Source organism: Sebastes umbrosus, chromosome 23 (assembly GCF_015220745.1).
Source record: "Sebastes umbrosus isolate fSebUmb1 chromosome 23, fSebUmb1.pri, whole genome shotgun sequence".
Taxonomy (NCBI): domain Eukaryota; kingdom Metazoa; phylum Chordata; class Actinopteri; order Perciformes; family Sebastidae; genus Sebastes; species Sebastes umbrosus.
In genome coordinates, this window is record NC_051291.1 from 3,542,202 (window position 1) to 3,555,058 (window position 12,857).

The 12,857-nt window shown below is 38.9% G+C and overlaps 1 protein-coding gene and 3 non-coding genes across 5 annotated transcripts; all 4 read right to left on the reverse strand.

The window, feature by feature from the left end:
- Positions 1–3,109: 3,109 nt before the first annotated feature.
- On the reverse strand, positions 3,110–11,565 carry pyroxd1 (pyridine nucleotide-disulphide oxidoreductase domain 1). 2 transcript variants are annotated; one of them, XM_037761304.1, is made up of 13 exons: positions 11,238–11,565; positions 10,493–10,573; positions 9,931–10,050; positions 9,423–9,551; positions 8,136–8,209; positions 7,775–7,971; positions 7,582–7,679; positions 7,375–7,477; positions 7,163–7,275; positions 5,898–6,020; positions 4,763–4,900; positions 4,463–4,555; positions 3,110–3,574 (listed from the first exon to the last, which is right to left on the reverse strand). In XM_037761304.1, exons 1-13 carry the CDS (start codon positions 11,313–11,315, stop codon positions 3,416–3,418), a joined length of 1,506 nt encoding a protein of 501 aa, XP_037617232.1. In that variant the 5' UTR covers positions 11,316–11,565; the 3' UTR covers positions 3,110–3,415. The 2 variants fall into 2 exon arrangements, with proteins under 2 accessions (XP_037617232.1, XP_037617231.1); XM_037761303.1 differs by having other exon boundaries at positions 7,163–7,278.
- Positions 11,566–11,969: 404 nt separating this feature from the next.
- trnal-cag lies at positions 11,970–12,052 on the reverse strand. Its single transcript has one exon. It is a non-coding gene; the product is annotated as a tRNA-Leu (tRNA).
- A 161-nt stretch (positions 12,053–12,213) lies between these two features.
- Positions 12,214–12,296, reverse strand: trnal-cag. The gene has a single exon. It is a non-coding gene; the product is annotated as a tRNA-Leu (tRNA).
- Positions 12,297–12,567: 271 nt separating this feature from the next.
- Positions 12,568–12,650, reverse strand: trnal-cag. The gene has a single exon. It is a non-coding gene; the product is annotated as a tRNA-Leu (tRNA).
- Positions 12,651–12,857: the final 207 nt, after the last annotated feature.

A 12,857-nucleotide genomic window follows, 5' to 3' on the forward strand; every position in this document is an offset into this window, starting at 1 on the left:
AAACGTCGTAATATTACGATAATAAAGCCAGAACTTTACGGGAAAAAAAGAAAATAACTCACAAAATTATTACTTTATAATATTATGACTTTATTCTCAAAATCTCAGATTCTTTTTTTTCCTCAATGTGGCCTAATACTCCGTCGTACCATAGACCTACAACAATGATAAATAAAAATAAAAATGTACATAAAAAACAGTTATTCATTTCCATTTTTATAAATCCACAGGGAGCCACTAGAGAGGAGCTAAAGAGCCGCATGTGGCCCCGGAGCCGCAGGTTGCTGACCCGTGCTGTAGACCGTCAGCGTGCCGCCCCTCCCTGCTTCAATAACACAACATTCAGTCACATTCAGTGCATGGAGTGCCCGTGGCGCAGAGAAGATCGTCCTATCATTCTGCCTTGAATTAATTAAAAGAACCGGCTCTTTGAGCCTACTCGTTCGCGACGGACACATCACTTGCTTGAATCAAATGAGCTTTGTGTGTCAAGAGACTGAAGCAGTTTAAATGTCAGAGGCCTGTTGTATGTCACAGAGGTTAAATCCATTTAAACTCAAACTAATCTGGCTTTCTAGTCTCATATAAACACACACAGGTGTGTTAGCTGTAAAGGAGAAAGTTTTTGTAAACACAGAATGTATTTCTGTTGCTATTAAACCTGCAGAAGGGAGACTACTTTTTGGCATAATTGTGCAAAAATTCCATAATAACCTTTCAGCATATTGTAATTCAAGTGTTCTGAGAGAAAACTAGACTTCTGCACCTCCTCATGGCTCTGTTTTCAGGCTTTAAACAATCTAACCTAGTGACGGGAGACTTTGACCAATCACAGGTCATTTCAGAGAGAGAGAGCGCTCCTATTGGCTGTGCTCATTATACAGCTAAACCGTGCACTACAAGATGATTCGGAAAACATTTTATGTGAGACATAGGCATTAAAGTAACAGAATATTGATTCATATTTGATCAGCGCTGCCTAGTTTGACCGTTTGATCAGAGTTTGTGAGTGATTGACAGCTGCTCAGAGACGGCAAGGCTCCAGCTCGGCTCTGATTGGTTGTTTTCCTCCGGTCTGTGAAATCTTGCAGATGCCGTTAGGAGCACCGGAGGACACACAGGAACATGATTTTTTTTTTTTTTTACTCTCAGGATATAGTGATCATTTTATAAAAATAACTTTTATTATTCATATTTGCTCCAATTCTACCCACTGCAGCTTTAATTTGTTATCAAGAAGAGAAATCAAGCTGTTTTGTGGGCTCATCGTCATGCCCACTTTATCTTGTTTCTGCTGTCTATATCTACAATTTCATATATGTATTATTTATTAAAAGGAGATAAGAGTTAATGCATGTCATGAACAATTCAGACCAATATTTTTTGCAGTAAGGATTCAGGTCCATTGCAACATGCAAAATCTATTTGCAACCTATGTTTTAAAATCTAAATATACTGTACATCAATGGTGATACCCCCTGGTGTATTTCCATCTTGACCATGAGCCAGTTTGACCGACGTAGTGTCTGTTCCACGCTGGCATCAAAGTCATGCCAGCTCTGCCTCGTTGCTTGGTAACGTAGTAAAACATTACGAGGGATCTCATTGCACTAATTGTCCTTTACCCTCCATATCCATCAGAGATTTGAATTTTATCCACCACGGCCAGTGTTGACTCACCTTGTAAACAAAAGCCCTGCTCTCCACCCACACAGAGGTACACTTGGGAGAGCTGCCCAGTGCAATCAGTCTGTCATTTCCTGCTGATTGATGTGGAAAAAGCTCCAGTTGAGCTGAGTGGAGGTTGTCCAGGGATACCTCATCAGCAGCTCTTTAGGAAAATGAGTGATTTTTATTCATGCCCTTATGTCTTCAATCTGTTTTTGGAGAGTTACGCTACGTTCCTAATTACATACTTTTTTCTTTTTACTTTTAGTGCATACTGCAGCTGCCCTTACAAAGTATATACTGTCGCATGCAGTATGCAAACTATTGGACATCCTCATAACATTGTGCCTTGAACTTTGACCCTCTTGCTCATCCTCTTGCTCAGGTTCCTGTTGGTGAACCACTGACCCCAAAAACACACCTACAGGCAAACCAGCAAGTGGAAATGTCGGTTTGACTTCTCTCAGTCATTTAAATTCTTCTTGTGACTCTTTCCACTTTGCTTCTAATGTTTCCTTTCAAACGTGGAGTTTTAGGGGGTTTTCACGTACCAACTTATCCAAGAGCAACATGTCCAAAGGAAACAATGGACTGATAATGTCTATTGTTATAACGCCTGCTGAGGCGCAGGAGGAGCCGTAGGTTGAAATTTGATCGAGAATCACTAAGACAACATAGCAACAAGAGGATTATCTTTCTTTACCACCGTGTGCTGCTGAATGTTTCCCATTCTTCTGATTAAAAACGTGTCTCATACCTGCAACTGTTTCTCATATAAGTTAAAGTGGCAGTAGGTAGAATGTTTTTGGCATCATTGGGCAAAAATTCCATAACAACCTTTCAGCAAAACTAGACTTCTGCACCTCCTCATGTCTCTGTTTTCAGGCTTTAGAAAATCTAGCCAGTGACCGGAGACTTTGGCCAATCACAGGTCATTTCAGAGAGAGAGAGCGCTTATAGTGGCTGTTCATTCAACAGGGGCAGCTGTCAATCACTCGCAAACTACGACCAAACGGTCAAACTAGGCAGCGCTGATCAAATATGAATCAATATTCTGTTACTGTAATGCCTATCTCTCTCCTCAAATGTTTTCAGAAACATCTTGTAGTGTACGGTTTAGCTGTAAAATGAGAAAGTTTGCTGCGGCTTGGTATTTCCTAAACTGATCTCAACATTTTACAGATTGGTTGTTTTCCTCCGGTCTGTGAAATCTTGCAGATGCCATTAAGAGCACTGGAGGACACCAGAGGAACATGATTTTTTTCAGATTACCTTTCTCATGCATTTTAGATAAATAACTATTCTTGTAAACTTCTGGAAGAAACACAGATTACAAACAGAGGGTCACTACCGAGTACTTGTATTTACTTTATGTAATCCTACGTGTCCTTCTTGATCCAAATGAAAATAAAGCAAACAGAAAAGGGAACATTATGTCCTAAAAATAACCTTTGCTCCATTTCTGCTGACTGCTGCTTTAATGAAGCATTTGCATTCATGCCTTTTCTAAACATATCACTCAAGTGCTACTTTAGTACACTTGGTTTTCAAAATAATTTATTTTAAAGCAAAAATATATTCTTAAATTTACAAGTTTCTTAATAAGAACCAAGATAGTCGCTCATCAGAGAGCTTCTTCTCGTTGTTAATAAAGTAAAGTAAAAATCGGACACACCCATTATCTCGGACGTGCAACATTTCCTTCTCGCTGCCTTCAATGTGTTGCTGAGTCATACCCCCATCACGCTCAATCGAAGTAGTCCTCTATATCAATGTCAGGGTTGAGCAGCTCCTCTCCATACGGGGTCAGATCCATCTGGTTGAGGATCAGGTTCTCAAAGGTCTCCTCCAGGTCCGTCTCCCCGATCAGCACCGCCCCCACCATCCTACCTCCGCTGAGAACCACCTGCAGCAGAAACACAGGGGGGGAATTGAGTGTGAAAATGAGGCTAGATGTTGTGATTTCTCCAGTGGTGGATGATGCTATCCTTTTACAATTTGAACAGATAACCAGCTGATCCAGTTTTGCTTCTGGCTCGTTGGCAGCATTAGATCATAACCGCAGAAGAACAGTGGCTTCTTTCACACAGCTACAAACATTCAAATGGCACATTTTCCAGATGCCATTGGCATTACAAGAGTGTCTACCGCATCCACACAACTTGTGACTTTAATACTGCTTACAAAACAGGCATTAAAGGGGCTGTATGTTAGAAACAGAAATTGCTTGTTAACAGTGACACCCGTGGCCGTTAAGTCAACGACAGTCAGCGTCCTGCTGCTCGCGCTTGTGCTCAAACTATGTAGACGCGAGCATCGGTCAAAACAGTGACTGAACGTGATCGACAGGCACTAATGTTAGCTGACCTGTCCAGTAGGGATTTTTCCAGCTCGGGGTCCGTTTTGATACCCAAAACCAGACGAATGTTCAACCATGAATTGAGGATTGTCGGTCACATTTCTGTTTTGCAAGACGGGCTTCACTAGATCTAACTTTTTTGTGCTACAGTGGAGTTTGTGTTGGAGTCTGAGTCGTTTGTTGGCTTTAGCGGACTCCATTTCTAACCGAACGTTAGCTATCGTTGCACACTTTTAGCACTGTAAGCGGAGCTAAAAATAAAGGCACTTGCGAGCGTGCATGACGTCACATCAGTTGGATTTTCCTGGAAAAACGGGCCCGCGTTCTTCACATTAAAAGTAGTCTACAGGCCAATAGAGGAAACCCAGAGAGTCACAGAAAGTGCAGCTTTAACACACAAGAGCATTAGTGCACTGTAATTCTCTTCAGTTTCACCTTGACATACTCCCGGCCTTTGGTGCAGCGTACCAGCAGCTCCTGGTCGGGCCCCAGCAGCCCCTGCCCGTTAAACTTCCCCAGCAGGACCACCTGTGGAATGACCAGCAGAGAGGAAGTTATGTAAACGCACAGTGTGAACAAGCCTAGAGGTAGAGACGAGAGGAGGAGAAGGAGGAAGAGCGCTGTGAAATGACCTTGAAGGCGCTTGAAAGTAATGGTTATAATTTGCACAGTAGATGATTAACACGTTAGTTAAGTATTTAAACAACACCCCCACCGCAGTAAAATGTCACGCACCTTGTAGTTGAAGAACTTGGTGATGTGTGAGAAGAGTTCGAAGCAGAAGTCCAGTTCTATTGGTTCTGAAAGGACGTGCGCCGCCATGCAGCGGCCGGCGTACCAGCCCATCTGACGGGCCTGCGTCCACAAACGCATCTACACAGCACACACACAAACAGCTTCTTTTCAGTTTCTATATGGTCTCTTCTAACAGCCTGATGAAATGTACATGTTCAGCTCTCCCACCAGTGCCAGGAAAGATTTCATTAGGTGAATTATAGTGGTGTTGACTCCACATGTCTATATTATGTCTATATATAACTTATAATATTGTATATTTTCACAGATGTGTGTTTCCAAACCCATATTCAATGCCATCCTGCTGTAAATTAAAGTACTGTCTGTGTGTAAATGTCAGACTCATTTACTCATATCAGGGATATCAGGTTCATCTTTTAACTTCAGTAAATGATTGACAGTGCACGAGTTTAATGACTGATGACAGAATCAGCTTTGTTGCCTTTAAAGAGGACCTATGGTGCTTTTTTCATTTCCTTTAGTGTGTTTTATAGTTTTTTGTGCATGTAAAAGGTCTGAAAAGTTACAAAAACAAAAGCCCACGTCAAGGGGAGTTAAGCTTGGTTTATGCTCGCCGTAGTGAAGACGGCACGAGGTGCGCGAGTTAGAAAATTACGTCATCGTGGCTGTCGCGTGGTGCGCGAAGGCTCTGCCGCGATGTCTTCGAGGGAAGACTGGCCGAGCAGGTTGGCCTTTACAGACATCTCTGAAAACTGTTCATTTAGAGACAGTCACATGTCATTAAATACTTGGAAAGAAATAGGCAACACACTGGGGAAAGAAGAGGCTTTTTGCTGCAGGCTGTGAAAGAATGTGAGGGATCGTTTTGTAAAAGCTAAAAAAGAAAAGGTCTCATAGAGAAAAATCATTAGTTTTACTCTGTTCCATTTGGATACATTCATACTTTTATTTATTTATATATTTTCATTCATGATTCGTTAAGAGGCAGTTGTATTCAGACGTGGAGGATGTCATAAGGCAAAATAACCTGGCACTGTCCTGTGTACTGTAGTTTCTAAAGTAGTCGGAGGAAAAACACAGGTTGTGTGATGCAATGATTTGTCAGTTAGTTTACCTGCTGCCACAGTGGGCTGCGTTCCCAGCATGCAGTGCACACATCTCCTGCAGCATACACATCTGGCTCTGACGTCATCATGTGGTTATCTACCTGCAGGCCGCCATCACCTGCCAGTGCAAACTAAACACGTATAACACAGAGAGAAAAAAAAGAGACATTATCGTTAAGAACCAGTTTATGATTCATAATTTATGCTCACAAAGGGGAGAAACAAAGTAATATGCAAACTCTATACTGCAAAATTTTGCTGTAAAATTTACATTAATTCTGATGAGGTGGCTCTACATAGGGAAAAGCTTTCCATGAGGGATTCAAAGCTTAAAACCAGAGGGATTCAAGTTTAGTTTAGTTTATTTGAGAAGGGACAGTGCAAATGAAATGAAAAAAGGACACACAGTTAAAAGCAGTAGAAACAGTAGTTACCTTTGTTCATATATATATATATGCAGACAAGCAGGACATATAGATAGAACCAGCAAAAAGATAGTTTAGTGCTGATGTGTATATATTAATCATCCATTGTTTTAATTAAAGATCTATAGGTGTTTAGTTTTCTGTTGTGTGACAAAGCTACTTTGTCCTTTAGTGACATCTAGAGGCCTTAAAGGGGAACTACACCGATTTTCAAAACATCATACATGTTATTCCTTTATGGTCTAAGACAGTCTAAAAAATATTAGTAAACATGAACAACTCTCTCGAATCCAAAAACTAGAGTGCTAAAACTCAAACTTGTGATGTCATCGCGTATAAAGTGTGGAACCGCTCCATAGACAATGAATGGGGAGAGATGTTCGAGATAACACTGAGAGGGGAATGATCTGAGTATATGAGACTTTCTCTGGTTTCTGGCTTTGAGAGAGAGCAGCTCATGTTCACACATATTTATTGAACTTTACTAGGTCACAGAAATAGCATATTAGAATTTTTAATTTGGATGGTGTTCCCCTTTAATACTCAACTTCATTACATAACATAAGAAGATGCAGCCTTGCAGCCCAATTACAAGAGAGCTAATTTCTCCGTTATATATGCCTGCCCTTGCAATTCTTTCCAAGATGTGGCAGACATAATGGTCATTGAACATATGTAGTCCTGATTTGGCCATTTGATGTGCTTTACTTGATAGCTGGTCAGCTACATACGTGACCATATGATGGATGAGAAACAGCGGGAATTACTTGAATGTATTAGAAAACTGCAAAGCTTGAAGATCTCCAAAGCAAATGTGATTAATGTTTCATACGGGTGAGTTTACTTACATTGTTGCCATGGAGAAATGGCTCAGTGTTTGGCACGACGCCGGTGGCGCTGACGACAAAATCACAGCCAAATGTTTTGCCGTTGGTTAGCTGGATGTAAACGGGCCAGGATCCTACTGAGAGCAGAGAAATGCTTTAAGTTGGAGGAAAAAAGGAGGAGCAAGGAAAGGATGAGTCAGAGCTCTCATCTGAGCAGCAGGTCTAGTTCTCACCATTCTCTGGTCTGAGTGTTTGCTGAGGGGAATTGAGCAGCTCCTCGGAGGTGAAGATCTTTTCCATCTCACACTGGTATTCCACTGAAACTCTGCGGGACACCTGAGCGCACGCCGGCAGAGAGAGAGGAGAGATATAACATAACAGAAGGTCAAGACATATATAGAAGTTAATATCTACTTCCCAAGCTGCACACACTATCTCACCTTCTCTGCTCCTCGTAGAACTAATCCTTCATGCCAGTCTGGGCCGAGAGCGCTGCCAGCCTCCGTAGGACCAGAGCCACGCCTTCGTGCATTTCTATCTGGATTATTATCACACAAAAACAAGAATATGATGACCTTGGGACAGATTCTACTGTCGAAGAAAAATTCATGTGTAAATAAAAAACATAACAACCTGCTGTGAAGGTCTGGGACCCTCCGGGTGCTGGTTCCTCTGTGGTGTAGCGAGTTCTCTTACAGGGAGCAGCTCTTTCTGGTTTGTCCGCCTCCAGTGAAGGGATGAGGAACTGCGCCGCCCCGGCGTCAAAGAAGGTGTTACCTATGGCCTTGTCCTTCACGGCCCAGATCACCTCGCAGCCCTCCACCTCATACCTATACAGAAGTTATATTCAGAAGCACTGAACGACTGGTCAGTGGGAATAATCTCTGAACACGGTGGTAACGTTATTCGTTCTTCAGTCGGAAATAAGAACACATTGTCCAAAAGAGTAACATCTGAAATTTTTGTTTTAGTATTTTTGTTTTAATTTACTTACACTAATTCCAAGGCAATCCCTCCGTTGCCAACGACAACGATTCTCTTTGCTTTGGATAACCGCTTCTGTAAATCCTGAAACACAAAAACAGGGAAAACTGTTAAGCATCAACATGTGTTTTTTATTTTGTTTAAAGGGATAGACACTTTTGTCATAACGCAGGGTACTTTTGTGTATAAATCCAGAGTCCTCTGGTGCAAGCTTTTATTCTGTGCTATTATAATTGTGCTTGTTCAGCTTGGTGTTCTGGTCTATCAAAGAAAAAAAAATCCACCATGACTCACATCAGCTCCGGGGCATTTCACAAACCATAAAACTCCCCTGCTGAAATGAAATTTAGGCTACTCATATTCACGATGTTATAAATGGCATCTCTAAATGTCTAAAATTTTATTTTGGTGGTGTAGACGGCGTTCCTGCAAATAACCATGCAAGCTTAAAATCATCATTGCATAATCCCCAATATTAAAGGGATAGTTTAGGGTGTTTTGAAGTGGGGTTGAATGAGGTACTTATCCATAGTCAGTGTATTACCTACAGTAGATGGCGGTCGGCACGCCCCCAGTTTGGAGAAACAGACAGGAGTTACCGCACAGAAGCAAAGCAATGTATTGCTGTGGACGGGGCCTAAAAAAATCAATATCCGTTTAAGTGTACGCTATATTTGGTATACTTTCACCTCTTTACCTTGTCGTCACACAGATTTTTTTTAGGTGGGCCTTTCATTTAGTTGGCTATAATACATTTTGCTGTTGGCCCACTTTGCTTCTGTAGGGTAACTCCTGTCTGTTTTTCCAAACTTGGGGCGTACCGACCGTCATCTACTGTAGGTAATACGTACCTCATACAATCCCACTTCAAAACACCCAAATTACCCCTTTAACCTCTGACTAACGAGGTTATGTTTTCAGTCCAGTTGTTTTGACTGTCTGTAGATTGCAAGCACACGTTTAGACAACTTCTATTTTAAAATGAGAAAACTATATGTAATCTTTTATTGCCTTTGTGTTTTAAACAAATGCGACAAAATATTGTAGCAGCTGCAGTTGTTGAAATGTTTCTGGATGTACTTCTGCATGCAGAGCCGAGGCCCAGTGGCTGTGTAAATCCCTGTACCTTTAGCAGGAACATCACATTCACAGGAATAAAGGGAAGGATCACAGCACAAAACACAAAGAAAATATATAGTTGGAGGGTGTTCTTTCTCTCTGGACAAACTGCATCTTGCTACTATAAGTGGGTCTTGTGTCAATACCAATACAAACATCCAGAGTGATGGGGTTGTACCTGGGCGCTGTCTGTGTCCCGTATCCCCAGGACGTAAGGGTTGTCCTGGGTTAGGAGCTTTGGTCTGCCCCCGCCGCAGATACACAGTTTCTCATAACCAAAAACACGACCGTCTGCAGTTTCCACAGACTGGAAATAGAAAGAAGAAAGGGAAATGGTGATTCATTTTTACAACAAGCTTTGACTTTTGTTCCTCTCTTCTCACTTTGGGAAATTAATGTTCGTTTTTAGAAACTGGTGTTGGATTTTGGACATAAAAGTCATCACAGTCCTTTTACACTGTACTTTGACAGTATGTCCACAAGGTGGCGATACTAGACAGATAATAGTCTCCAAAGAGATATGTTGCAGGAAATCAGTCACAGTTGCTTATTAAATCTAGAATACCAAACCAGAAACAACATTTTATGTAAACACAGCATAACATAAAATAATAAATGATTGTCTTTATACACACCTTCAAGATCTGTCGGTTTCTGTTACACCCTGCAAAACAGATACTACTTACATGTGACTGTGTGTGAAGTGATTTGACAGCAGAGTGGATGACGGTCAGGTTGGGAAACTTCTCCTCCAGAAAACTGGATGGTCGCTCCTCCACATCAAACTCTTCCAGTGTCTTGGACACCTTGCCGAGGAGAACAAAGGAAATGGGTACAGATTATTGAGTGCAAATAGAGTAGGATGACAATTTAATACAAACAAGTATATGTCCAATATTAATATAAATCTGGACTACCTGCAACCACCTCTTCTAACCACTGGTGCACTTTAAACTTACTTTACACTACATCCCATATACCATTTTATAGACTGTATATAGACTGTTTATAATCTTTTTGTACACCTGTACCTCTGTACCTGCGCTTTGCTGCTTTGACACCTGAATTTCCCCACGGGGATTAATAAAGGTTCATCTTATCTTATCTTACTTTATCTTAATAAAAACAAAATAAGTTGTAATAGTAGTGGGAAACAAACCCTGTCAGTTGTTAGTGCACAACATGTGTATGTATAATAATGTTTCCCTTGCACACCATCATCCCCACCATCATCATCATCACCCTGACCTGTTTATAGTTGGTCACTGCCTTGATATGTGGACCTGCTGTAATCAGAGCCACGTCAGCTGATGGGATCTGGGATGACAGCTGTCAATGAAAGATTAAGGATCATGTTTAGTTGCTACATAGATAGATAGATAGATAGATAGATAGATAGATAGATAGATAGATAGATAGATAGATAGTTACTTTATTAAAGTTTCATGTTAGTAAAAAGGCAGTAAAAAAGTTAGTAGTGCAAAGTACAAAAAAATATACCAGATATAAAAATAATAATAAAATACAAATAAAATAAATATAATATAATATAAAAAATATATATAAATAATAATATAATATAAATAATATAATATAAAAATATATATAAATATAATATTAAAAAAATATATAAATAATAATATAATATAAATAATATATATAAATATAATACAATATAAAAAATAAATGTAATATAAAAAATATATATAAATAATAATATAATATAAATAATATATATAAATATAATACAATATAAAAAATAAATATAAATAATAATATAATATAAATAATATATATAAATATAATACAATATAAAAAATAAATATAATATAAAAAATATATATAAATAATAATATAATATAAATAACATAATGTAAAAAATAAATAAATATATTATTATATACAAATTAATAATAAAATAAAAATAATAATGCATTACAGTGGTACAAGTATGTTCATTCTGTGTAGAGCTAACTTATTAATTAATGTTCACCTGTTCAACACATGTCACACCTGCGATGCCTCCTCCCACGACCACAAACCTGAATGTTTTCTCTTTCCTATCTGCCATTCCTCTCAGAACAAAACAGATGCTAATGCTAAGCTAACTGTGTCTAGCCAACACTAACTAACTCCCTCAGTCAATTAGTTGCTATATTATTATATTTATTAATTTATTATTCTTCCTTCTCTGCATGAACACGTTAATACATATTTAAAACACAAATGGTAACTGGTAAGAGTGTCAGAAAGCTCTTAGAAACGTGTTGTTAAAGCTAGCTAATGAAAAGTCCCTTTAGCACATGACAACAGAGAGAAGAAGTGACGTCACTTCCGTGTTTACATTTAACTACGGCAAGCAGCAGGAACAGTTTAAAAAAGCGAACCCTATATAATATATTATAAAATAACATAATATATCATAACATAATATAGTATATTATAATATATTATAACATAACATAATATATTATAATATAATATAATATAGTTTATTATAATATAACATAATATATTATAATATAATATTATAACATACTATAAAATATTATCATATATTATAATATAGTATATTATAACATAATATCATATAGTATATTATGATGAGGAATTTTTACAAACAGTTTATATATTGCAGGTATTGTATACAAACATTAGTAACTAATTGCGGACAAATGTTGCACTCATCATAGTTTCCCCAGTATCTGCAGTGAAAAACACTGTCTGTCAGAAGGGGGATTCGAACCCCCGCCTCCAGGGGAGACTGCGACCTGAACGCAGCGCCTTAGACCGCTCGGCCATCCTGACTTCTTGGAATATACGGAACTCAAGCTCTGAGCACATATCTATTCACATACCTGTGTTTTGAAAGAGGAGTTTTTATAAACAGGTTATATTTTGCAGGTCTTGTTTACAAACACATTAAAGTGTTGCACATAGTTTCCCTGATGTTAGCAAGAAAAAGTGTCTGTCAGAAGGGGGATTCGAACCCCCGCCTCCAGGGGAGACTGCGACCTGAACGCAGCGCCTTAGACCGCTCGGCCATCCTGACTGTACAAAATACCGTCTGAAAACAGACCAATAAATAGGTGCAGAACACTTGAACTATAAAATGCTGAAAGGTTATGTACACATGTATCTGCACATACAATATATTATATCACAATATAATATAATACATTATGACATAATATCATATTGTATATTGTGATGAGTCATTTTTACAAACAGTTTATATTTTGAAGGTATTGTATACAAACACATTAGCAACTAATGTTGCACTCGTCATAGTTTCCCCAGTATCTGCAGTGAAAAACAGTGTCTGTCAGAAGGGGGATTCGAACCCCCGCCTCCAGGGGAGACTGCGACCTGAACGCAGCGCCTTAGACCGCTCGGCCATCCTGACTGTAAAACCTTCATAAACAGCCATAATAAATTACATTTTACTAGCCACAGGAGGGGGGTGGAGAGTATATTATAATATAACATAATCTAATATATTTTAATATAAAATAGTATATTATAACATAACATAATATATTATAATATAGTGTATTATAACATAACATAATATATTATAATATAGTGTATTATAACATAACATAATATACTA

Coding starts and splice junctions, on each gene's coding strand:
- pyroxd1 (XM_037761303.1), bottom strand. CDS start 11,315: ATGGCAGATAGGAAAGAGAAAACATTCAGGTTTGTGGTCGTGGGAGGA. Junction 10,574..11,237: donor GTGTGACATGTGTTGAACAG/GTGAACATTAAT, acceptor TTTCATTGACAG/CTGTCATCCCAGATCCCATC. Junction 9,552..9,930: donor CACTTCACACACAGTCACAT/GTAAGTAGTATC, acceptor TTCTATTTCCAG/TCTGTGGAAACTGCAGACGG.